Source organism: Ips typographus, linkage group LG11, assembly GCF_016097725.1.
Source record: "Ips typographus isolate SLU linkage group LG11, UJ_Ityp_2.0, whole genome shotgun sequence".
Taxonomy (NCBI): Eukaryota; Metazoa; Arthropoda; class Insecta; order Coleoptera; family Curculionidae; genus Ips; species Ips typographus.
Genome location: NC_138432.1, coordinates 3,672,220 through 3,698,221, shown reverse-complemented (window position 1 = coordinate 3,698,221; position 26,002 = coordinate 3,672,220). Strand labels below are relative to the sequence as shown.

Here is a 26,002-nt window from a genome sequence, read left to right as displayed (position 1 = left end):
ATGACGGTTTAAAAGGACAGTCTGCGATAAAAACGCCTGTAAAACCTATTTGTATTGACCGAATCACATTTTTAAGCATATTTTTGGAATCCTTATTAAATTTCCTATCTAATAACTTAAAAAAACACACCAAAATTCGGTACAGTCAGGGAGAAAAGCGTTGTCAAAATTTGAACTGCAAAAATGACGGTTTAAAAGGACAATCTGCGATAAAATCGCCTGTAAAACCTATTTCTATTGACCGAATCACCTTTTTAAGCATATTTTTGGAATCCTCAATAAATTTCTTATCTAATAACTTAAAAAAACACCAAAATTCGGTACAGTCCGTGAGAAAAGCGTTGTCAAAATTTGAACTGCAAAAATGAGGGTTTAACAGGACAATCTGCGATAAAATCGCCTGTAAAACCTAATTGTTTTTGACCGAATCACATTTTTAAGCACATTTTTGGAGTCCACAAAAAATGTTCTATCTAATAACTTAGAAAAACACACCAAAATTCGGTACAGTCCGTGAGAAAAGCGTTGTCAAAATTTGAACTGCAAAAATGACGGTTTAAAAGGACAATCTGCGATAAAATCGCCTGTAAAACCTATTTGTATTGACCGAATCACATTTTTAAGCAAATTTTTGGAATCCTCAATAAATTTTCTATCTAATAACTTAAAAAAACACACCAAAATTCGGTACCGTCCGTGAGAAAAGCATTGTCAAAATTTGAACTGCAAAAATGACGGTTTAAAAGGACAGTCTGCGATAAAGTCGCCTGTAAAATCTACTTGTATTGACCGAATCACATTTTTAAGCACATTTTTGGAATCCTCAATAAATTTTCTATCTAATAACTTAAAAAAACACACCAAAATTCGGTACAGTCTGTGAGAAAAGCGTTGTCAAAATTTGAACTGCAAAAATGACGGTTTAAAAGGACAATCTGCGATAAAATCGCGTGTAAAACCTATTTGTATTGACCGAATCACATTTTTAAGCACATTTTTGGAGTCCACAAAAAATTTTCTATCTAATAACTTAGAAAAACACACCAAAATTCGGTACAGTCCGTGAGAAAAGCGTTGTCAAAATTTGAACTGCAAAAATGACGGTTTAAAAGGACAGTCTGCGATAAAGTCGCCTGTAAAATCTACTTGTATTGACCGAATCACATTTTTAAGCACATTTTTGGAATCCTCATTAAATTTCCTATCTAATAACTTAAAAAAACACACCAAAATTCGGTACAGTCCGTGAGAAAAGCGTTGTCAAAATTTGAACTGCAAAAATGACGGTTTAAAAGGACAATCTGCGATAAAATCGCCTGTAAAACCTATTTGTATTGACCGAATCACATTTTTAAGCACATTTTTTGAATCCCCAATAAATTTCCTATCTAATAACTTAAAAAACACACCAAAATTCGGTACAGTCCGTGAGAAAAGCGTTGTCAAAACTTGAACTGCAAAAATGACGGTTTAAAAGGACAGTCTGCGATAAAATCGCCTGTAAAACCGAATCACCTTTTTAAAGCATATTTTTGGAATTCTTATTAAATTTCCTATCTAATAACTTAAAAAACACACCAAAATTCGGTACAGTCAGGGAGAAAAACATTGTCAAAATTTGAACTGCAAAAATGACGGTTTAAAAGGACAGTCTGCGATAAAGTCGCCTGTAAAATCTACTTGTATTGACCGAATCACATTTTTAAGCACATTTTTGGAATCCTCATTAAATTTCCTATCTAATAACTTAAAAAAACACACCAAAATTCGGTACAGTCCGTGAGAAAAGCGTTGTCAAAATTTGAACTGCAAAAATGACGGTTTACAGGGACAGTCTGCGATAAAATCGCCTTTAAAACCTATTTGTATTGACCGAATCACATTTTTAAGCATATTTTTTGAATCCTCAATAAATTTCTTATCTAATAACTTAAAAAAACACCAAAATTCGGTACAGTCCGTGAGAAAAGCGTTGTCAAAATTTGAACTGCAAAAATGACGGTTTAAAAGGACAGTCTGCGATAAAATCGCCTGTAAAACCTAATTGTTTTTGACCGAATCACATTTTTAAGCACATTTTTGGAATCCTCATTAAATTTCCTATCTAATAACTTAAAAAAACACACCAAAATTCGGTACAGTCCGTAAGAAAAGCGTTGTCAAAATTTGAACTGCAAAAATGACGGTTTAAAAGGACAGTCTGCGATAAAATCGCCTGTAAAACCTATTTCTATTGACCGAATCACCTTTTTAAGCATATTTTTGGAATCCTTATTAAATTTCCTATCTAATAACTTAAAAAAACACACCAAAATTCGGTACAGTCCGTGAGAAAAGCATTGTCAAAATTTGAACTGCAAAAATGACGGTTTAAAAGGACAGTCTGCAATAAAATCGCCTGTAAAACCTATTTGTATTGACCGAATCACATTTTTAAGCACATTTTTTGAATCCTCAATAAATTTCCTATCTAATAACTTAAAAAACACACCAAAATTCGGTACAGTCCGTGAGAAAAGCGTTGTCAAAATTTGAACTGCAAAAATGACGGTTTAAAAGGACAGTCTGCGATAAAATCGCCTGTAAAACCTATTTGTATTGACCGAATCACATTTTTAAGCACATTTTTTGAATCCTCAATAAATTTCCTATCTAATAACTTAAAAAACACACCAAAATTCGGTACAGTCCGTGAGAAAAGCGTTGTCAAAGTTTGAACTGCAAAAATGACGGTTTAAAAGGACAGTCTGCGATAAAATCGACTGTAAAACCCACTTATAGTGACCGAATCACATTTTTAAGCACATTTTTGGAATCGTTATTAAATTTGCAATCTAATAACTTACACGAAAAAATTCGGTACAGTCCGCGGGAGAAAAGCGTTGTCGTATTCCATCAATACAAAAATGACAAATTAATATTTATGTTGGATCTTATCAAATGCATACAAATTTGCGAGACAATAGTGGGAAAAAAATCGTAAAACGACGATAATATGCTAATTTTACACTACTAGAATGTGATGTCAATAATATGCATTATTTTTTGTTGTTTACATTATAAGTTCCTGTGGCGTTTTGATTAATTCCACAAATTTGAAATTGAGTTTTATGGATTTGTAACAATTTTTCTATGATATTTTTTTTATTTAATTTTTTTTGAGATTTTTTAAGGGTGGTTTGAGTTTTTTCCAGAATTTTTTCATATTTTTGTTCCCTCAAACATGGCCGCCAGAGGGCGCTAATAGCAACCAAACTGCTTTTTTTGAAATAACTTGATTTCATCTGAGCGTAGCTCCGTTATTTCAGAAGCAACAAAAAAGTGTAAATAAGGAAAGTTGGAAAAAAATTCATCCTCTACAAGATTGTATTAAAGTCTTTTTGCATTTAAAAGCCTCCTTAAGGAGTTACAAGACAAAAATTGACAACACTTCTTTTTTTAAACAATTCTATTTCGACTAAGCGAAAATGTTGAAAAGATGGACAACGCAAAAATGCTCTAACATCTGGTCAATAACACCCACTGGGGTGGTTGAAATCTTGAAAATAGTATACTCACCAAGATCCATTGTCTTTGGGGCCTGACTTTTAACGAACGGTCAACGAATCTCGAAAATTTCAATAGAACGTGACTTGAAAAGCCATTCGAACTTCCGTTTTTGTAAGTTGGGATTCGTACGCACGTTCAACTCGCTTTATACGGCTGCATCCTGTAAAAATAACCATAATTTTCGAATTAATAATTATTTTATGTATTTCGATTTTGTTCGTAATGATTCAAATTAAACTCTCATTAAAGTTAAAAATTACTTTTTCTGACAAAATTCTGATTTTATGGTAATTGGAAATCAATTCAGCGTATTGGCAGCCACGCTTTCCAGATTTAAATCCATTGGATCACTTTTGGTGGGGAGAATTACGTCACTAGCTACGTCACAGACTAGAATATGCAATTATATGATTTTTTCCGTATTTGAAAATATTGTGTAACAACGAATTATGGGTTCTGGAAAACATCATTTTACCATTTAAGTTGTCAAATTTGTATAGTAAATTATTGAGTATTATCGTTTCGACTGTCAGATTTCATTATTAAAATAGTCAATTTCATCAGTTAACAGTCAAATTTTACTATTAAAATAGTCAATTCAAAACTTCAAGACAGTACTTTATAAACTAAAGTAAGTCTTAACAATCAGACTACAAAAAGACAGTAATGAAGCTTACTAAGTTAATTTTGAATATCTGAAGACAATAACAAAGCTTTTGGGCAGTAATGAAGCTAACAGAGTCATTTTTTTATTGTCTGCAAACAAAAAGACAATAATGAAGCTTATGAATTGAATTTTGTCAAACCGCCGACAATAAGAAAGCTTCAAAACAGTAAGAAGGCTTCCAATAACAAATTTTGACAATTCATAGATAGTGTAACGTTTGTCTCACTAATTTTAACAAACTGAAGACAATCAGATGAATTCTGGACAGTAATGAAGCTCACAGAGTGAATTTTTGACAATCTGAAAACACTAAGACAACTTCAGGGCAGTAATAAAGTTTACAAAGTAAATCTTTGACTATTTAGCGACATTAAGACAATTTTAAGACAGTAATGCAGCTTACAATATTAATTTTAACAATCTGAAGAAAACAAAAAAGCTTCTGAGTAGTAATAAAGCTTACAACATCAATTTTTGACAAATTAACGACAAAAAGGAGAATTTTAAGACAGTAGTGTAGCTTACCAAGTTAATTTCTACAATCTGAAGACAATAAAACAACTTCAAGACAGTAATGAAGCTTACTAAGTTAATTTTGACTATCTGAAGACAATAACAAAGCTTTTCGGCAGTAATGAAGCTCACAGACTCAATTTTTTATTATCTGAAAATAAAAAGACAATAACGAAGCTTCTGAATTCAATTTTGACAATCCACCGACAATAAGAAAGCTTCAAGACACTAAGAAGGCTTCCAATAATAAATGTTGACAATCTAGAGATAGTGTAACGTTTGTCGCACTAATTTTAACAATCTGAAGACATTCCGATGAATTCTGGACAGTAATGAAGCTCACAGAGTCAATTTTTGACAATCTGAAAACAATAAGACAATAATGAAGATTATGAATTGAATTTTGACAGTCTGCCGACAATAAGAAAGCTTCAAAACAGTAAGAAGGCTTCCAATAACAAATTTTGACAATTCATAGATAGTGTAACGTTTGTCTCACTAATTTTAACAAACTGAAGACAATCAGATGAATTCTGGACAGTAATGAAGCTCACAGAGTCAATTTTTGACAATCTGAATACAATAAAACACCTTCAGAAGAGTAATGAAGCTTACAAAGTATATTTTTGACAATTTAACGACGTTCAGACAATTTTAAGACAGTAATGCAGCTTACAATATTAATTTTAACAATCTGAAGAAAACAAGAAAGCTTCTGAGTAGTGATAAAGGTCACAACATCAGTTTTTGACAATTTAACGACAAAAAGAGAATTTTAAGACAGTAGTGTTGCTTACCAAATTAATTTTGACAATCTCAAGACATTAAAACAACTTCAAGACAGTAATGAAGCTTACTAAGTTAATTTTGACTATCTGAAGACAATAACAAAGCTTTTAGGCAGTAATGAAGCTCACAGACTCAATTTTTTATTATCTGAAAATAAAAAGACAATAAGGAAGCTTCTGAATTCAATTTTGACAATCCACCGACAATAACAAAGCTTCAAAACAGTAAGACGGCTTCCAATAACAAATTTTGACAATTCATAGATAGTGTAACGTTTGTTGCACTAATTTTAACAAACTAAAGACAATCAGATGAATTCTAGACAGTAATGAAGCTCACAGAGTGAATTTTTGACAATCTGAAAACAATAAGACAACTTCAGGACAGTAATGAAGCTTACAAAGTAAATTTTTGACAACTTAACGACTTTAAGACAATTTTAAGACAGTAATGCAGCTTACAATATTAATTTTAACAATCTGAAGAAAACAAAAAAGCTTCTGAGTAGTAATAAAGCATACAACATCAATTTTTGACAAATTAACGACAAAAAGAGAATTTTAAGACAGTAGTGTTGCTTACCAAATTAATTTTGACAATCTGAAGACATTAAAACAACTTCAAGACAGTAATGAAGCTTACTAGTTAATTTTGACTATCTGAAGACAATAACAAAGCTTTTCGGCAGTAATGAAGCTCCCAAAGTTAATTTTTTATTATCTGAAAACAAAAAGACAATAACGAAGGTTCTGAATTCAATTTTGACAATCCACCGACAATAAGAAAGCTTCAAAACAGTAAGAAGGCTTCCAATAACAAATTTTGACAATCCATAGATAGTGTAACGTTTGTCTCACTAATTTTAACAATCTGAAGACAATTAGATGAAAAAACGAACAAAATGGAGTTCCAGGCTGCCAATTTGACTTTTCTGTCAAACAAAATGACGGCTGCAGACGCTAATTATCTGTCACAAATCCATGTTGAATCTCATTTTAAAGGAAATTTCTTGTAGATCAGAAAATAAACAAACAAAATGGCGGCTGCAGACGCCATTTTGAATTTTCCGTCAAAAATTCATGTTGAACCTCATTTTAAAGGAAATTTTCGGTAGATTAGACCAGAGACAAACGATTCTGACGATTTTGAAGGAAATATTTCTCCGAATTTTGCCATGTGGCCGAGTTACGGGAGATTAAAATTCCGTCAGTAGACATTCAGACATTTTGCGCTCACTTAACATTCCTAAGCAAATATCTCCTTTCTGAGACTCTTCAGGGCAAAATGTCTCTTTTAGGTTTTTGAATAAAATTAAATTCTCTACAATTTTTGTTCCTTAAAATTTTCCCGAATATTGCCATGTAGCCGATTTACGAGGGATTGAAGTGCCCATTTTTATGCAAATAGCAACTTTGAAAACAAATTTGCTGAACCAATTCTTCAATAATCAAGCCGGCACGTACAACCGTATATTTATAGCTCCATTGACCATCGAACTATAAAAGTTATTTCTGGATTTCATTGCGGTTAGATTGCGAATCAAATAATAGTGATGCAGAAATGTATCCAGTTTTTTTTTGTTGACGTCATCGGATTTTAGATTGTCGTCAGGTTTGCGGTACAAAAATAAAATAAGAGTTTATTGACCAAGCGAAATTATTTTTATAATTATGTTTAACATCGAAAACTATTTAAAACAGTTTTTAGTATTTCCTTTCCCTTTACCTTCAAGTCATTCTAAAACATACAAAGTCTATGTTTTTCCATTCACAATATGTCAAAATGTCAATTTTGACAGCTGTCATAAGTCATCAAAGTTAAAACGATGTACTGGAGTTTAAAGCAGGTCTTCTAGACCACTTTTTTACCAACCACTAGGTTGACTATTGATCAGACAATTTTTGAGAAATAAAGGTCAAATTTCTGATAGCTGTCAATCTAGCCTACAAAGTCTCCAAATTTGACAGCTGTCAACTTACGCCCCGGTCGCAAAACAACCTCCAACCAACAAGTTCAAAGTTATATTAAAAATTCGGTCATTTTGTGAAAATTTTAAATATCTCTAAAAGTATCCAAATAATTAATGACAAGTTTTGGACAGCTGTCAGTCTAGCCTTTACTATAAACTCAGCAAATTTGACAGTTGTCAAATATACAAAACTGTCATTAGAACTAAAATTTACATTAAAGTGTCCGTTTCAAAGTAAAAATGTCTCACAAAGTATGTATAAGTTTAAATTTTTGACATGTGTCAACCTGAGTTTCTACTAATAAGTGAACAGAATTTGACACTTGTCAAACTAACTATTTTGACAAGTTTTAAAAGTGTCCGGTTCAACGTCAAATTTTTCAGAAAGTCAATGTCAAATTTCTGACAAATGCCAATTTATCATTAGACTATACAGCTGTCAGTGTAACCTTGTAGTATAAACAATTCAAATTTGACAGCTGTCAAATTACGGTACAACCTCCACCAGTCAATAAACAAATTTCTCGGAAATTAGCTAGCAAATAAAAAATCAAATTTCTGACAGTTGTCAATCAATCATTATACCAAAAAAATTCTTAATTTGACAGTTGTCAAACTACAGTACTGTCACAAGACAACCTCCAGCCGCCAAGCAAAATTTACATTAAAAACTGTTTAAAGTCAAATTTGTACAAATAACCTCACTCTTCTAGGTCAAATTTTTGGCAGATGTCAATTTGGCATTTTACTATAAACTCATTAAATTTAACACTTGCCTACACACAATATAGTTTTATACTATAAACATACCGAATTTGACAACTGACAAACAACATGTCAAAATTTTGTAGAAAGTATCGAAGTAATCAAAGTCAAATTGCTGACTCTGACAGCTGTCAATCTATTATTATACCATTAACGAAACAAATTTGACAGTTGTCTAACGACAGCAGTCAAGTTCAAATTTACATTAAAAACTCTCGGTAATTCCTTGTATCAAATCCAAATTTATCAGACAGTGACAATTCAAGGTTAAACTTCTGACAGCTGTCAATCTAGCCCAAGTGCGACAGTTGTCAAACTACAGTACCGTCACAAGACACTTTCCTAAACACAATTCACATGAAAAATTCGGTTATTTTGTGGAATTGTCAAATTAATGGCAATGTTTTAGACAGCTGTCAGTCTAGCATATAAACTTGGACAGTTGTCAAAAATACAAAATTGTCATAAGAGCTAGAACCAGCAATTACCAAACTAAAATTTACATTAAAAACTTGTTTTTAACTTCGAAACAGTACAAACTTAAAAAAGTTAAAAATGATCCAAAAACTGATCAAATTTTGAGACAATTAATTGGGAAACTTAAAAATTTTTGATAATGTAAATATATGAAAATTGGCTTAAAAATTGTAAAAAAAAACTTAAAAATTGACTTAAAAATGTAAAAATTGACTTCAAAATGTCAATATTAGATAAAATAGATACAAATTTTAGTTTTAAGGGTTTTTAATTTTTTCCAGTCAATTTTTAAGTTTTCCAGTCAATTTTTATGTTTCCAAGTCAGTTTACAAGTTTCATAGTCCATTTTTGAATTGTTAATAAGTACATTTTCAAGTTTTCATGTTAAAACAAGGGAATTTTCTAACAAGGGTATTCTATGTAATTTTTACATTTTTAAGTCACTTTTCGCGTTTTCAAATCAGTTTACAATTTTCTACGTCAATTTTCAAACTACTCATTTAATTCAAACATTTTTAAGTCAATTTTTGCATTTCCAAGCCATATTTTATGTTTTCCAGTCAATTTGCATGTTTCCAAGTCAGTTTTCAAGTTTTTTAATCAAATGACATGTTTCTAAATCTATTTTCAAAGTTTTTTTAAATCAATTTTCAAGTATTCTATTCAATTTTTACAATTTCAAGTCAGTTTTCACGTCTTTAAATCAGTTTGCAATTTTCTGAAAGTAACGGATTTAAAGTCAAATTTATAGGTAGTCAAGGTCTAATTTGTGACAGCTGTCAATTTAGCTTTAAACTATTAATTCAACAAGTTTGACAAATGTCAAAAATACTAGACTGTCATAAAAAACGTCCAACCACCAATTTTAAATTTACATTAAAAACTCGTTTTCAACTTAGAAATATTAAAATTAACCTACAAACTTGAGAAAGTTAAAAATGATCCAAAAACTTTAAAAAAATTCTTAGAAATTGAGAATTGACTTGACAAGCTAATTTTCAAATTGCTGACAGTATTTTTTTGGTTTTTACAAAGACAATTAATTGGGAAACTTAAAAATTTTTGATAATGTAAATATATGAAATTTGGCTTAAAAACTGTCAAAAAAAACTTAAAAATGTAAAAATTGACTTCAAAATGTCAATATTAGATAAAATAGATCAAAATTTTAGTTTTAAGTTTTTTAAAAATTTTCCAGTCAATTTTTAAGTATCAAAGTCAATTTTCAAGTTTCTAAAAAAATTTCACATTTTGAAATATTATTTTAAGTTTTCCAGTCAATTTTTATGTTTCCAAGTCAATTTACAAGTTTCATAGTGCATTTTTGAATTGTTAATAAGTACATTTTCAAGTTTTCATGTTAAAAGGGAATTTTCAGGTATTCTATGTAATTTTTACATGTGTCAAGTCAGTTTTCACGTTTTCAAATCAGTTTACAATTTTCTACGTCAATTTTCAAACTACTCATTCAATCCAAACATTTTTAAGTCAATTTTTGCATTTCCAAGCCATATTTTATGTTTTCCAGTCAATTTGCATGTGTCCAAGTCAGTTTTCAAGTTTTTTAATTAAATGATATGTTTCTAAATCAATTTTCAAAGTTTTTTTAAATCAATTTTCAAGTACAAGTTCAAGTTTTTCGACAATTAATTGGGAAACTTTTTAAAATTTTTGATAATGTAAATATATGAAAATTGGCTTAGAAACTGACAAAGAAAAACTTGAAAATATTGACTTTAAAATGTCAATATTAGATAGAATAGATAAAAAAAATTAGTTTCAGGTATTTTTTAATTTTTTCAGTCAATTTTTAAGTTTCCAAGTCAGTTTTCAAGTTTCACAAAAAATTTCACATTTCGAAATCAATTTTTAAGTTTTCCAGTCAATTTTTATGTTTCCAAGTCAGTTTACAAGTTTCATAGTCCATTTTTGAATTGCTAATAAGTACATTTTCAAGTTTTCAAATCAGTTTCAAACTTCTCATTCAATTCAAACATTTTTAAGTCAATTTTTGCATTTCCAAGCCATATTTTATGTTTTCCAGTCAATTTTCATGTGTCCAAGACAGTTTTTAAGTTTTTTACTTAAATGACACGTTTCTAAATCAATTTTCAAGATGTCTATTCAATTTACAAGTTTCACAGTCCATTTCTGAATTTTTAAGTAAATTTTCAAGTATTCTATTCAATTTTTACATTTTCAAGTCAGTTTTCACGTTTTTAAATCAGTTTGCAATTTTCTGAAAATAACGGATTTAAAGTCAAATTTCGCAAGGTAGTCAAGGTCTAATTTTTGACAGCTGTCAATTTAGCTTTATACTATTAACTCAACAAGTTTGACAAATGTCAAAAATACTAGACTGTCATAAAAAACGTCCAACCACCAATTTTAAATTTACATTAAAAACTCGTTTTTCACTTAGAAATATTAAAATTAACCTTACAAACTTGAGAAAGTTAAAAATGATCCAAAAACTTTAAAAAAATTCTTAGAAATTGAGAATTGACTTGACAAGCTAATTTTCAAATTTCTGACAGTATTTTTTTGGTTTTTACCAAGACAATTAATTGGGAAACTTAAAAATTTTTGATAATGTAAATATATGAAAATTGGCTTAAAAACTGACAAACAAAAACTTGAAAATTGACTTAAAAATGTAAAAATTGACTTTAAAATGTCAATATTAGATAGAATAGATAAACAAATTAGTTTCAGGTATTTTTTAATTTTTTCAGTCAATTTTTAAGTTTCCAAGTCAGTTTTCAAGTTTCACAAAAAATTTCACATTTCGAAATCAATTTTTAAGTTTTCCAGTCAATTTTTATGTTTCCAAGTCAGTTTACAAGTTTCATAGTCCATTTTTGAATTGCTAATAAGTACATTTTCAAGTTTTCAAATCAGTTTCAAACTTCTCATTCAATTCAAACATTTTTAAGTCAATTTTTGCATTTCCAAGCCATATTTTATGTTTTCCAGTCAATTTTCATGTGTCCAAGACAGTTTTAAAGTTTTTTACTTAAATGACACGTTTCTAAATCAATTTTCAAGATGTCTATTCAATTTACAAGTTTCACAGTCCATTTCTGAATTTTTAAATCAATTTTCAAGTTTTCTATTCAATTTTAACATTTTCAAGTCAGTTTTCACGTCTTTACATCAGTTTGCAATTTTCTGAAATTAACCGATTTAAAGTCAAATTTCTCAAAGTAGTCAAAGTCTAATTTTTGACAGCTGTCAATTTAGCTTTATATTATGAATTAACCAAAATTGACAGTTAAGAAAATTACTAAAATGTCATAAAAAAACCTCAAACTACCAAGTTCAAATTTACATAAAAAACACGGTAAATTTATAAAATTGTGAAATATCTCATAAAGTATCTAAACAATAAAGGTCAAATTTCTGACAACTGTCAGTGTAGTCTTATACTATAAACACACCAAATTTGACAGTTGTCAAAATACGGTGCTGTAACTAGACAACTACACCAAGTTCAAATTTACGTTAAAAACTCGGATATTTTAAGGAACTGTCAAATAACTCAGAAAGTATTTAAACAATCAAAGTAAATCTGACAGTTGTTAATGTAGCCTTATACTATAAACGGGCCAAATTTGACAGCTGTCAAACTGCGGAACTGTCAGAAAACCACTTCCAGAAACCAAATTTAAATTTACATTACAAACTCAGTTATTTAGCAAAAGTATCCGGTTTAAATTAAAATGTCTCAGAAACTAATCAATAAATCAAAGTCACATTTGTGACAGAAGTCAATCTAGCTTTATACTATTAACTCACCAAGTTTGACAAATGTCAAAAATACTAGACTGTCATAAAAAAAGTCCAACCACCAATTTTAAATTTACATTAAAAACTTGGTAACGATTTAAAGTCAAATTTCTTAATAAAACATTTAGAAAAATCAATGTCAAATGTATGACAACTGTCAATCAAACCGCAAACATAATACGTAAAAATGTATTATTTTTACCTGATTTTTTTATGAAAACAATAATATATAAATGATGTCAATTAAGTTGAGAAACATTGTTAATATTAATGTGGATCACACATATTGGATAAATGCAAATATTAATAATGTAAACATTACTAATATAGTATTTAGTAAACAAAAGTGTCCAAATCCAAATAGAACCAAAATGCACGCTGAAATATTAATTGAAAACGCATGTAATGCTCATAACTAGCGTTGACTGATATATTTTAAATTCAAATTAACGGACATTTTTGTTTGAAATTGTAATTAATCAAGTTTAATCTATTTTAGGCTTTAGAAAATTTTGGATTAATCTGAATGTCTCAGAATTTGTTTTGCTTGGAAATTTTTTTAAAATAATTAATACCTCTTAATTATGGCTTTAATGTGAATGTCAAAATCCTCTCCATAAAGCTATAAAAGTAGAGCACATACACGAAAATTGTTCTCTCCATAAGACACTTTTAAAATTTAGTCAAATCAGTATAAACAGTGTCAAATTCAATTCCATAAAGGTATAAAATAACGAAACAACTTGAAAAGCATTAAGACCAGTTTCATTTGGTTTAAATACATTTTAGATCTCCATGAGTGCAATTTTGACCGTTGAAACGTTTGGCGGCTTGTTTCTGTCTTAGTTTAGTTTCGTATAAATGTGACAACTGTCAAGATCCTCCCCATAAAACTATAAAAGTGGAACACATACACAAAAAATAGTAAATTTTGTTTGACTTAGGTTAAATGCATTTTACACCTCCATCAGTGCATTTTCGACATTTGTGGCATGTGGATGATAACATTTGACTTACTTATAGTTTATTCTGAATGTGACAACTGTCAAAATCCTTTCCACAAAGCTATAAAACTATAAAACACTGATAAAATATATTCAAATCAATATAAACAGTATCAAATCCACTTTATAGCTTCATTTCATAGAATTTTGACTGTAGTGGCATTTGGCAGCCATTTATGACTTTGTTTGGGTCAGTATGATTGTGTCAACTGTCAAAATCCTTTTCATAGAGCTATAAAGCTACAATAAATGTATACAATTTACCAAAATCAGTTTGTTTTAGGTAAAATGTGTTTTATAGCTTTATGAGTGGAGTTTTAACAGTTGTGACAGTTGGCAGTCAGTTTCGGATGCTTTTCAGTCTGGTCTAAACCTGGAAAGTGTCAAATTCACTTCCATAAAGGTATGAAATAAACGAAACAACTTGAAAAGCAATAAGACTAGTTTCATTTGGTTGAAATACATTTTAGAGCTCCATGAGTGCACTTTTGGACGTTGTAACTGTTTCTAACTTACTTTAGATTCGTATAAGTGTGACAACTGTCAAAATCCTTTCCATAAAGCTATAAAACTGACTTTAACAAAGCTAGTCTATTGGGCTCTTATCCATCATAAGTTGCAAGGATTGACAGTAAAAGTAATAAATTTAAATCTTGATTAAAGGTACCACAACCAGTTATAAATGACCGGCTAATTCTGGAGGTATTAAGCAGTGTTGTCCGCATTCTTGTCCACACGTCAGATTAACAAGAATTCTAATGCACGTTAGCAAATTTGCCGAGTAAACACAAACGAAGTTTATTGTGTGGATTGCCTTACGTTTTGTTTTGGAAATTTCCACATGAAATTAAGTATCGCAGTTGCTTAAAACAGGAAGTTTAACCTAATTATAAACTGCTTGAAAACGGACACTAATCAGGAATGTTTCATCGACAGCTCATTGCGCTCGTGCTCCCCAAACTCGAGACAATTCTAAATATTTATAAATAAACCTGTCAAATTATAATAAATCTTTGAAAGTAGGAAAAATAAACGATTGATGGTTAGAAGAAAAAATCTAGGGCATGATGTATCACTATAGTCTTATTAAAGCAGGTAATGTTAAATCTGGAGAGAGTGGAGGCCACTACGCTGAATTGATCCCAGAGACAATTTCAACCTTCTGTATTATTTTTCCTTGACAAAATTCAGCAAAACTCTTTAAGTGAAAAATGTTGCTAGTTTAATTCTCTATGAAAACTTTAGAGAGATGTTTTGTCCTTAAAACCCTCAGAAGGGAGATATTTGGTTAGGAGTGTTTAGTGATCATAAAGTATACATAATGTCTACTTACGAAATTTCAATCTTCCGTAACTCGGTTACATGGAAAAATTCTGGGAAATGTTAAGGGACGTAAATTGTAGGGAAATTAATTTTCTTTAAAAACCTGAGAGGGACATTTTGCCCTTAAGGGCGTCAGAAGGGAGATATTTGCTTAAGAACGTGTAAAGGGGCCAAAAAATCTAGAATGTTTGTAACTCGACCAGATGGCAAAATTCAGGAAATGTTAAGGAACAAAAATTGAAACAAACACAGTTTTTTGACAGAAAATTTAAAATGGCGGCCATAAACGCCATTTTGTTTATCATTACTTGTTTACTTACATCATTACTTAGCTCTATTGGAAAAAATATTCAAATTGACCGCCTGGGTCGCCATTTTGTTTGTTTTTCCTTCAATCTACCGGAAACTACGTTTAAAACGAGGTGCAACATCGATTTTTGACCGAAAATTCAATTTTCTGTCTGACAGAAAAGTCGAAATGGCTGTTTTGCTTGACTTTTACTGAATTCACTCAAAGGAAAAAATACAGAAGGTTGAAATTGTTTTTCAGGACTTCCGTTAATTAACGAAACATAACCTACAAAAGACTACAGAAAATTACAAGTTTTTAACAAGTTCTCTTCATTTATTACTCTATAACAGCGATAACGCCAAACGTTGTTTTGTCCAGATTTAATTGCTTCTTAGAGAAATTTATTGTTTGCGGGCTTTAGATGAAATTGTACAGGGTGTTGTCGTATACCGTTGGAAAGAGCGTGAAAAGTGCTTTAAAATGACGGTTGAACGGTGCTTGTAGCTTGTTTCGTTCCCGAGATATCGCAATTTGAATATTGCCCTGCTGTACAACTGTCAGCGGTGGCCATTTTGGCTTAAAAATAAAGATGGCGGCTGCTGGGCGCCATTTTGGATTTTAACTGTCACCCACAACATTTTAAGCTACCAGCTGACATAATTGCCGCCATTTTTTGTTTTATTTGTCACCCTCAACGCTTTTACTGACTGAACTAACGTAATTGCAGCCATTTTGTGTTCTAACTGTCTTCCTCAACATTTTTAGTGTCAAACTGACGTTATTGCCGCCATTTTGTGATTTAACTGCCACCGTCAACATTTTTAGAGTCAAACTGACGTTATTGCCGCCATTTTGTGATTTAACTGTCACCCTCAACGTTTTTAGTGTCAAACTAACGTAATTGCAGCCATTTTGTGTTTTAACTGCCATTTCCAATGTCAAAATAACGATAGTGCCCTTTTTTTGCGTCTAACGCCGCCATTTTGTTTGTTTTTTTGTCTTATCAACAGAAAATTATCTTTCAAACGAGATTTGTATTTTTTACATAAAATTCAAAATGGCGGCGTTAGACGCAAAACATGGCGACACTTTCGTTATTTTGACAATAAAAAATGTTGAAAATGACAGTTAAAACACAAAAGAGTGGCAATTACGTCAGTTTGACACTAAAAATGTTTATGGTGCGAGTTAAAAACACAAAATAAAATGGCTGCCATTACGTCAGTTTGACACTAAAAATGTTGACGGTGGCAGTTAAATCACAAAATGGCGGCAATAACGTCAGTTTGACTCTAAAAATGTTGAGGAAGACAGTTAGAACACAAAATGGCTGCAATTACGTCAGTTTGACTCTAAAAATGTTGAGGGTGACAGTTAGATCACAAAATGGCTGCAATTACGTCAGTTTGACTCTAAAAATGTTGAGGGTGACAGTTAGATCACAAAATGGCGGCAATTACGTCAGTTTGACACTAAAAATGTTGAGGAAGACAGTTAGAACACAAAATGGCTGCAATTACGTCAGTTTGACTCTAAAAATGTTGAGGGTGACAGTTAGATCACAAAATGGCTGCAATTACGTCAGTTTGACTCTAAAAATGTTGAGGGTGACAGTTAGATCACAAAATGGCGGCAATTACGTCAGTTTGACACTAAAAATGTTGAGGAAGACAGTTAGAACACAAAATGGCTGCAATTACGTCAGTTTGTCACTAAAAATGTTGAGGAAGACAGTTAGAATACAAAATGGCTGCAATTACGTTAGTTTGACTCTAAAAATGTTGAGGGTGACAGTTAAATCACAAAATGGCGGCAATTACGTCAGTTTGACACTAAAAATGTTGAGGAAGAAAGTAAGAACACAAAATGGCTGCAATTACGTCAGTTTGACACTAAAAATGTTGAGGAAGACAGTTAGAACACAAAATGGCTGCAATTACGTCAGTTTGACTCTAAAAATGTTGAGGGTGACAGTTAGATCACAAAATGGCGGCAATTACGTCAGTTTGACACTGAAAATGTTGAGGAAGACAGTTAGAACACAAAATGGCTGCAATTACGTCAGTTTGACTCTAAAAATGTTGAGGAAGACAGTTAGAACACAAAATGGCTGCAATTACGTCAGTTTGACACTGAAAATGTTGAGGAAGACAGTTAGAACACAAAATGGCTGCAATTACGTCAGTTTGACTCTAAAAATGTTGAGGAAGACAGTTAGAACACAAAATGGCTGCAATTACGTTAGTTTGACACTAAAAATGTTGAGGAAGACAGTTAGAACACAAAATGGCTGCAATTACGTCAGTTTGACTCTAAAAATGTTGAGGGTGACAGTTAGATCACAAAATGGCGGCAACTACGTCAGTTTGACACTGAAAATGTTGAGGAAGACAGTTAGAACACAAAATGGCTGCAATTACGTCAGTTTGACTCTAAAAATGTTGAGGAAGACAGTTAGAACACAAAATGGCTGCAATTACGTTAGTTTGACACTAAAAATGTTGAGGAAGACAGTTAGAACACAAAATGGCTGCAATTACGTCAGTTTGACTCTAAAAATGTTGAGGAAGACAGTTAGAACACAAAATGGCTGCAATTACGTCAGTTTGACTCTAAAAATGTTGAGGGTGACAGTTAGATCACAAAATGGCGGCAATTACGTCAGTTTGACACTGAAAATGTTGAGGAAGACAGTTAGAACACAAAATGGCTGCAATTACGTCAGTTTGACTCTAAAAATGTTGAGGAAGACAGTTAGAACACAAAATGGCTGCAATTACGTCAGTTTGACACTGAAAATGTTGAGGAAGACAGTTAGAACACAAAATGGCTGCAATTACGTCAGTTTGACTCTAAAAATGTTGAGGAAGACAGTTAGAACACAAAATGGCTGCAATTACGTCAGTTTGACTCTAAAAATGTTGAGGAAGACAGTTAGAACACAAAATGGCTGCAATTACGTTAGTTTGACACTAAAAATGTTGAGGAAGACAGTTAGAACACAAAATGGCTGCAATTACGTCAGTTTGACTCTAAAAATGTTGAGGAAGACAGTTAGAACACAAAATGGCTGCAATTACGTCAGTTTGACTCTAAAAATGTTGAGGGTGACAGTTAGATCACAAAATGGCGGCAATTACGTCAGTTTGACACTGAAAATGTTGAGGAAGACAGTTAGAACACAAAATGGCTGCAATTACGTCAGTTTGACTCTAAAAATGTTGAGGAAGACAGTTAGAACACAAAATGGCTGCAATTACGTCAGTTTGACACTGAAAATGTTGAGGAAGACAGTTAGAACACAAAATGGCTGCAATTACGTCAGTTTGACACTGAAAATGTTGAGGAAGACAGTTAGAACACAAAATGGCTGCAATTACGTCAGTTTGACTCTAAAAATGTTGAGGAAGACAGTTAGAACACAAAATGGCTGCAATTACGTCAGTTTGACTCTAAAAATGTTGAGGGTGACAGTTAGATCACAAAATGGCGGCAATTACGTCAGTTTGACACTGAAAATGTTGAGGAAGACAGTTAGAACACAAAATGGCTGCAATTACGTCAGTTTGACTCTAAAAATGTTGAGGAAGACAGTTAGAACACAAAATGGCTGCAATTACGTCAGTTTGACACTGAAAATGTTGAGGAAGACAGTTAGAACACAAAATGGCTGCAATTACGTTAGTTTGACTCTAAAAATGTTGAGGAAGACAGTTAGAACACAAAATGGCTGCAATTACGTTAGTTTGACACTGAAAATGTTGAGGAAGACAGTTAGAACACAAAATGGCTGCAATTACGTCAGTTTGACTCTAAAAATGTTGAGGAAGACAGTTAGAACACAAAATGGCTGCAATTACGTCAGTTTGACTCTAAAAATGTTGAGGAAGACAGTTAGAACACAAAATGGCTGCAATTACGTTAGTTTGACACTAAAAATGTTGAGGAAGACAGTTAGAACACAAAATGGCTGCAATTACGTCAGTTTGACTCTAAAAATGTTGAGGAAGACAGTTAGAACACAAAATGGCTGCAATTACGTCAGTTTGACTCTAAAAATGTTGAGGGTGACAGTTAGATCACAAAATGGCGGCAATTACGTCAGTTTGACACTGAAAATGTTGAGGAAGACAGTTAGAACACAAAATGGCTGCAATTACGTCAGTTTGACTCTAAAAATGTTGAGGAAGACAGTTAGAACACAAAATGGCTGCAATTACGTCAGTTTGACACTGAAAATGTTGAGGAAGACAGTTAGAACACAAAATGGCTGCAATTACGTCAGTTTGACACTGAAAATGTTGAGGAAGACAGTTAGAACACAAAATGGCTGCAATTACGTCAGTTTGACTCTAAAAATGTTGAGGAAGACAGTTAGAACACAAAATGGCTGCAATTACGTCAGTTTGACTCTAAAAATGTTGAGGGTGACAGTTAGATCACAAAATGGCGGCAATTACGTCAGTTTGACACTGAAAATGTTGAGGAAGACAGTTAGAACACAAAATGGCTGCAATTACGTCAGTTTGACTCTAAAAATGTTGAGGAAGACAGTTAGAACACAAAATGGCTGCAATTACGTCAGTTTGACACTGAAAATGTTGAGGAAGACAGTTAGAACACAAAATGGCTGCAATTACGTCAGTTTGACTCTAAAAATGTTGAGGAAGACAGTTAGAACACAAAATGGCTGCAATTACGTTAGTTTGACACTAAAAATGTTGAGGAAGACAGTTAGAACACAAAATGGCTGCAATTACGTCAGTTTGACTCTAAAAATGTTGAGGGTGACAGTTAGATCACAAAATGGCGGCAACTACGTCAGTTTGACACTGAAAATGTTGAGGAAGACAGTTAGAACACAAAATGGCTGCAATTACGTCAGTTTGACTCTAAAAATGTTGAGGAAGACAGTTAGAACACAAAATGGCTGCAATTACGTTAGTTTGACACTAAAAATGTTGAGGAAGACAGTTAGAACACAAAATGGCTGCAATTACGTCAGTTTGACTCTAAAAATGTTGAGGAAGACAGTTAGAACACAAAATGGCTGCAATTACGTCAGTTTGACTCTAAAAATGTTGAGGGTGACAGTTAGATCACAAAATGGCGGCAATTACGTCAGTTTGACACTGAAAATGTTGAGGAAGACAGTTAGAACACAAAATGGCTGCAATTACGTCAGTTTGACTCTAAAAATGTTGAGGAAGACAGTTAGAACACAAAATGGCTGCAATTACGTCAGTTTGACACTGAAAATGTTGAGGAAGACAGTTAGAACACAAAATGGCTGCAATTACGTCAGTTTGACTCTAAAAATGTTGAGGAAGACAGTTAGAACACAAAATGGCTGCAATTACGTCAGTTTGACTCTAAAAATGTTGAGGAAGACAGTTAGAACACAAAATGGCTGCAATTACGTTAGTTTGACACTAAAAATGTTGAGGAAGACAGTTAGAACACAAAATGGCTGCAATTACGTCAGTTTGACTCTAAAAATGTTGAGGAAGACAGTTAGAACACAAAATGGCTGCAATTACGTCAGTTTGACTCTAAAAATGTTGAGGGTGACAGTTAGATCACAAAATGGCGGCAATTACGTCAGTTTGACACTGAAAATGTTGAGGAAGACAGTTAGAACACAAAATGGCTGCAATTACGTCAGTTTGACTCTAAAAATGTTGAGGAAGACAGTTAGAACACAAAATGGCTGCAATTACGTCAGTTTGACACTGAAAATGTTGAGGAAGACAGTTAGAACACAAAATGGCTGCAATTACGTCAGTTTGACACTGAAAATGTTGAGGAAGACAGTTAGAACACAAAATGGCTGCAATTACGTCAGTTTGACTCTAAAAATGTTGAGGAAGACAGTTAGAACACAAAATGGCTGCAATTACGTCAGTTTGACTCTAAAAATGTTGAGGGTGACAGTTAGATCACAAAATGGCGGCAATTACGTCAGTTTGACACTGAAAATGTTGAGGAAGACAGTTAGAACACAAAATGGCTGCAATTACGTCAGTTTGACTCTAAAAATGTTGAGGAAGACAGTTAGAACACAAAATGGCTGCAATTACGTCAGTTTGACACTGAAAATGTTGAGGAAGACAGTTAGAACACAAAATGGCTGCAATTACGTTAGTTTGACTCTAAAAATGTTGAGGAAGACAGTTAGAACACAAAATGGCTGCAATTACGTTAGTTTGACACTAAAAATGTTGAGGAAGACAGTTAGAACACAAAATGGCTGCAATTACGTCAGTTTGACTCTAAAAATGTTGAGGGTGACAGTTAGATCACAAAATGGCTGCAATTACGTCAGTTTGACTCTAAAAATGTTGAGGGTGACAGTTAAATCACAAAATGGCGGCAATTACGTCAGTTTGACACTAAAAATGTTTAGGGTGCGAGTTAAAAAGACAAAATGGCAGCAATTACGTCAGTTTGACTCTAAAAATGTTGAGGGTGACAGTTAAATCACAAAATGGCGGCAATTACGTCAGTTTGACACTAAAAATGTTTAGGGTGCGAGTTAAAAAGACAAAATGGCAGCAATTACGTCAGTTTGACACTAAAAATGTTGAGGGTGACACCTAAATCACAAAATGGCGGCAATTACGTCAGTTTGACACTAAAAATGTTGAGGAAGAAAGTAAGAACACAAAATGGCTGCAATTACGTCAGTTGGACTCTAAAAATGTTGAGGGTGACAGTTAAATCACAAAATGGCGGCAATTACGTCAGTTTGACACTAAAAATGTTGAGGAAGAAAGTAAGAACACAAAATGGCTGCAATTACGTCAGTTTGACACTAAAAATGTTGAGGAAGACAGTTAGAACACAAAATGGCTGCAATTACGTCAGTTTGACTCTAAAAATGTTGAGGGTGACAGTTAGATCACAAAATGGCGGCAATTACGTCAGTTTGACACTGAAAATGTTGAGGAAGACAGTTAGAACACAAAATGGCTGCAATTACGTCAGTTTGACTCTAAAAATGTTGAGGAAGACAGTTAGAACACAAAATGGCTGCAATTACGTCAGTTTGACACTGAAAATGTTGAGGAAGACAGTTAGAACACAAAATGGCTGCAATTACGTCAGTTTGACTCTAAAAATGTTGAGGAAGACAGTTAGAACACAAAATGGCTGCAATTACGTTAGTTTGACACTAAAAATGTTGAGGAAGACAGTTAGAACACAAAATGGCTGCAATTACGTCAGTTTGACTCTAAAAATGTTGAGGGTGACAGTTAGATCACAAAATGGCGGCAACTACGTCAGTTTGACACTGAAAATGTTGAGGAAGACAGTTAGAACACAAAATGGCTGCAATTACGTCAGTTTGACTCTAAAAATGTTGAGGAAGACAGTTAGAACACAAAATGGCTGCAATTACGTTAGTTTGACACTAAAAATGTTGAGGAAGACAGTTAGAACACAAAATGGCTGCAATTACGTCAGTTTGACTCTAAAAATGTTGAGGAAGACAGTTAGAACACAAAATGGCTGCAATTACGTCAGTTTGACTCTAAAAATGTTGAGGGTGACAGTTAGATCACAAAATGGCGGCAATTACGTCAGTTTGACACTGAAAATGTTGAGGAAGACAGTTAGAACACAAAATGGCTGCAATTACGTCAGTTTGACTCTAAAAATGTTGAGGAAGACAGTTAGAACACAAAATGGCTGCAATTACGTCAGTTTGACACTGAAAATGTTGAGGAAGACAGTTAGAACACAAAATGGCTGCAATTACGTCAGTTTGACTCTAAAAATGTTGAGGAAGACAGTTAGAACACAAAATGGCTGCAATTACGTCAGTTTGACTCTAAAATGTTGAGGAAGACAGTTAGAACACAAAATGGCTGCAATTACGTTAGTTTGACACTAAAAATGTTGAGGAAGACAGTTAGAACACAAAATGGCTGCAATTACGTCAGTTTGACTCTAAAAATGTTGAGGAAGACAGTTAGAACACAAAATGGCTGCAATTACGTCAGTTTGACTCTAAAAATGTTGAGGGTGACAGTTAGATCACAAAATGGCGGCAATTACGTCAGTTTGACACTGAAAATGTTGAGGAAGACAGTTAGAACACAAAATGGCTGCAATTACGTCAGTTTGACTCTAAAAATGTTGAGGAAGACAGTTAGAACACAAAATGGCTGCAATTACGTCAGTTTGACACTGAAAATGTTGAGGAAGACAGTTAGAACACAAAATGGCTGCAATTACGTCAGTTTGACACTGAAAATGTTGAGGAAGACAGTTAGAACACAAAATGGCTGCAATTACGTCAGTTTGACTCTAAAAATGTTGAGGAAGACAGTTAGAACACAAAATGGCTGCAATTACGTTAGTTTGACACTAAAAATGTTGAGGAAGACAGTTAGATCACAAAATGGCTGCAATTACGTCAGTTTGACTCTAAAAATGTTGAGGGTGACAGTTAGATCACAAAATGGCGGCAATTACGTCAGTTTGACACTAAAAATGTTGAGGAAGACAGTTAGAACACAAAATGGCGGCAATTACGTCAGTTTGACACTAAAAATCTTGAGGAAGACAGTTAGAACACAAAATGGCTGCAATTACGTCAGTTTGACTCTAAAAATGTTGAGGAAGACAGTTAGATCACAAAATGGCGGCAATTACGTCAGTTTGACTCTAAAAATGTTGAGGGTGACAGTTAGATCACAAAATGGCGGCAATTACGTCAGTTTGACACTAAAAATGTTGAGGAAGACAGTTAGAACACAAAATGGCGGCAATTACGTCAGTTTGACTCTAAAAATGTTGAGGGTGACAGTTAGATCACAAAATGGCTGCAATTACGTCAGTTTGACTCTAAAAATGTTGAGGAAGACAGTTAGAACACAAAATGGCTGCAATTACGTTAGTTTGACACTAAAAATGTTTAGAGTGCGAGTTAAAAAGACAAAATGGCGACAATTACGTCAGTTTGGCTCTAAAAATGTTGAGGATGACAGATAAAAAGACAAAATGGCGGCAATTACGTCAGTTTGACTCTAAAAATGTTGAGGAAGACAGTTAGAACACAAAATGGCTGCAATTACGTTAGTTTGACACTAAAAATGTTTAGGGTGCGAGTTAAAAAGACAAAATGGCGGCAATTACGTCAGTTTGACTCTAAAAATGTTAAGGGTGACACCTAAATCACAAAATGGCGGCAATTACGTCAGTTTGACACTAAAAATGTTGAGGAAGACAGTTAGAACACAAAATGGCGGCAATTACGTCAGTTTGACACTAAAAATGTTGAGAAAGACAGTTAGAACACAAAATGGCTGCAATTACGTCAGTTTGACTCTAAAAATGTTTTTTAGGAAGACAGTTAGATCACAAAATGGCGGCAATTACGTCAGTTTGACACTAAAAATGTTGAGGAAGACAGTTAGAACACAAAACGGTGGTAATTACGTTAGTTTGGGACAAAAAATGTTGAGAGTGACTTGCCGGTGACAGTTAGAACAAAAAATGGCGGCAATTATGTCAGTTTGTCACTAAAAATGTCGAGAGTGACAGTTAAAATCCAAAATGGCCTCCACCAGCCGCCATCTTCATTTTTAAGCCAAAATGGCCGCCACTGAGTTGTAGAGCAGGGCAATATTCAAATTGCAATATCTCGGGAACGAAACAAGCTACCAGCACCGTTCAGCCGTTATTTTAAAGCACTTTTCACGCTCTTTACAACAGAATACGACAACACCCTGTAAAATTTCATCTAAAGCCCGCAAACAATAAATTTCTCTAAGAAGCAATTAAATCGATAACTGGACAAAACGAAGTTACAATCATTATGTTTTTTTCTGTTCTTTTTGGCGTTATCGCTGTTATGGTGTCATAAATGAAGAAAACTTGTTAAAAGCTTATCATTTTTCTGTAGTCTTTTGTAGGTTATGTTTCGTTAATTAACGGAAGCCTTGACAAACAATTTCATTCTTCTGTATTTTCTTCCTTTTAGAGAATTCAGCAAAAGTTTAAAAGGAACAATTGTAGCTAGATTAATTCTCTACCAAAAATTTAGAGCAACATTTTGTCCTTAAAGGTCTCAGAAGGGAGATATTTGCTTAGGAACGTTTAGTGAGCGCAAAGTGGCTGAATGTCTACTTACGCAACTTCAATCCCTCGTAACTCGTCTACATGACAAAATTCAGAGAAATGTTAAGAGACAGACATTGTAGAAAATTTAATTCTCTACCAAAATTGTAGAGGGACATTTTGTACTTAAGGGCTTCAGAAAGGAGATATTTGCTTAAAAATTTTTAATGGGGGCTAAGTGTCTGAATGTCTACTTACGGAACTTTAATCCCCCGTAACTCAACCATAGGGCAAAATTCAGAAAAATGTTAAGAGTTCGAAATCATAGGAAACTTAATTTTCTACAAAAACCTAAGTTTTAGAGTTATTTCCCTTAAACTAAAATCAATAACAAACCAAAAAAGCAATTAAACCTGTATATTTTCAGTGGATTTTTTTGTTGGAAACGAATCCAATTTGGCTGTGGGAGTCTTCCTGATGAAGATACGACCGAGACCGGAAAAGTGGCATGATAAACGACCCAATTTCCTAGCAAATTCGTTTTATACGTTGATGTATGGTAGACACGTGAAACACCAGTGGAAATTAATTTTGATTCATAAAATGTGGAAATCATGAATGAAAGAACCTGGCTTTGGCCATGCAAATGCGACAGTTATTGCTGTTCATTAGTTGTTATTATAACTTGGGCATGTGCATCCTATTTTAAGGTTAGTTGCACGAAACCTGAATAAATATCATTTGTACTTATTATTAATGGTTTTGGGAATTGTTTGCGAACTTTCTAGGCTAATTTT

At 33.0% G+C, this 26,002-nt stretch overlaps 1 protein-coding gene across 1 annotated transcript in view; it reads right to left on the bottom strand.

Moving 5' to 3' along the window:
• stumps (DBB domain-containing protein stumps) overlaps positions 1 to 26,002 on the bottom strand; it is a 123,739-nt gene that overhangs the window by 81,534 nt on the left and 16,203 nt on the right. The window contains exon 2 of the mRNA XM_081989117.1: positions 3,559 to 3,709. Within this exon, the coding sequence (XP_081845243.1) occupies positions 3,559 to 3,568 (10 nt within the window). The 5' untranslated portion in view covers positions 3,569 to 3,709. The remainder of the gene's footprint in view (positions 1 to 3,558; positions 3,710 to 26,002) is intronic.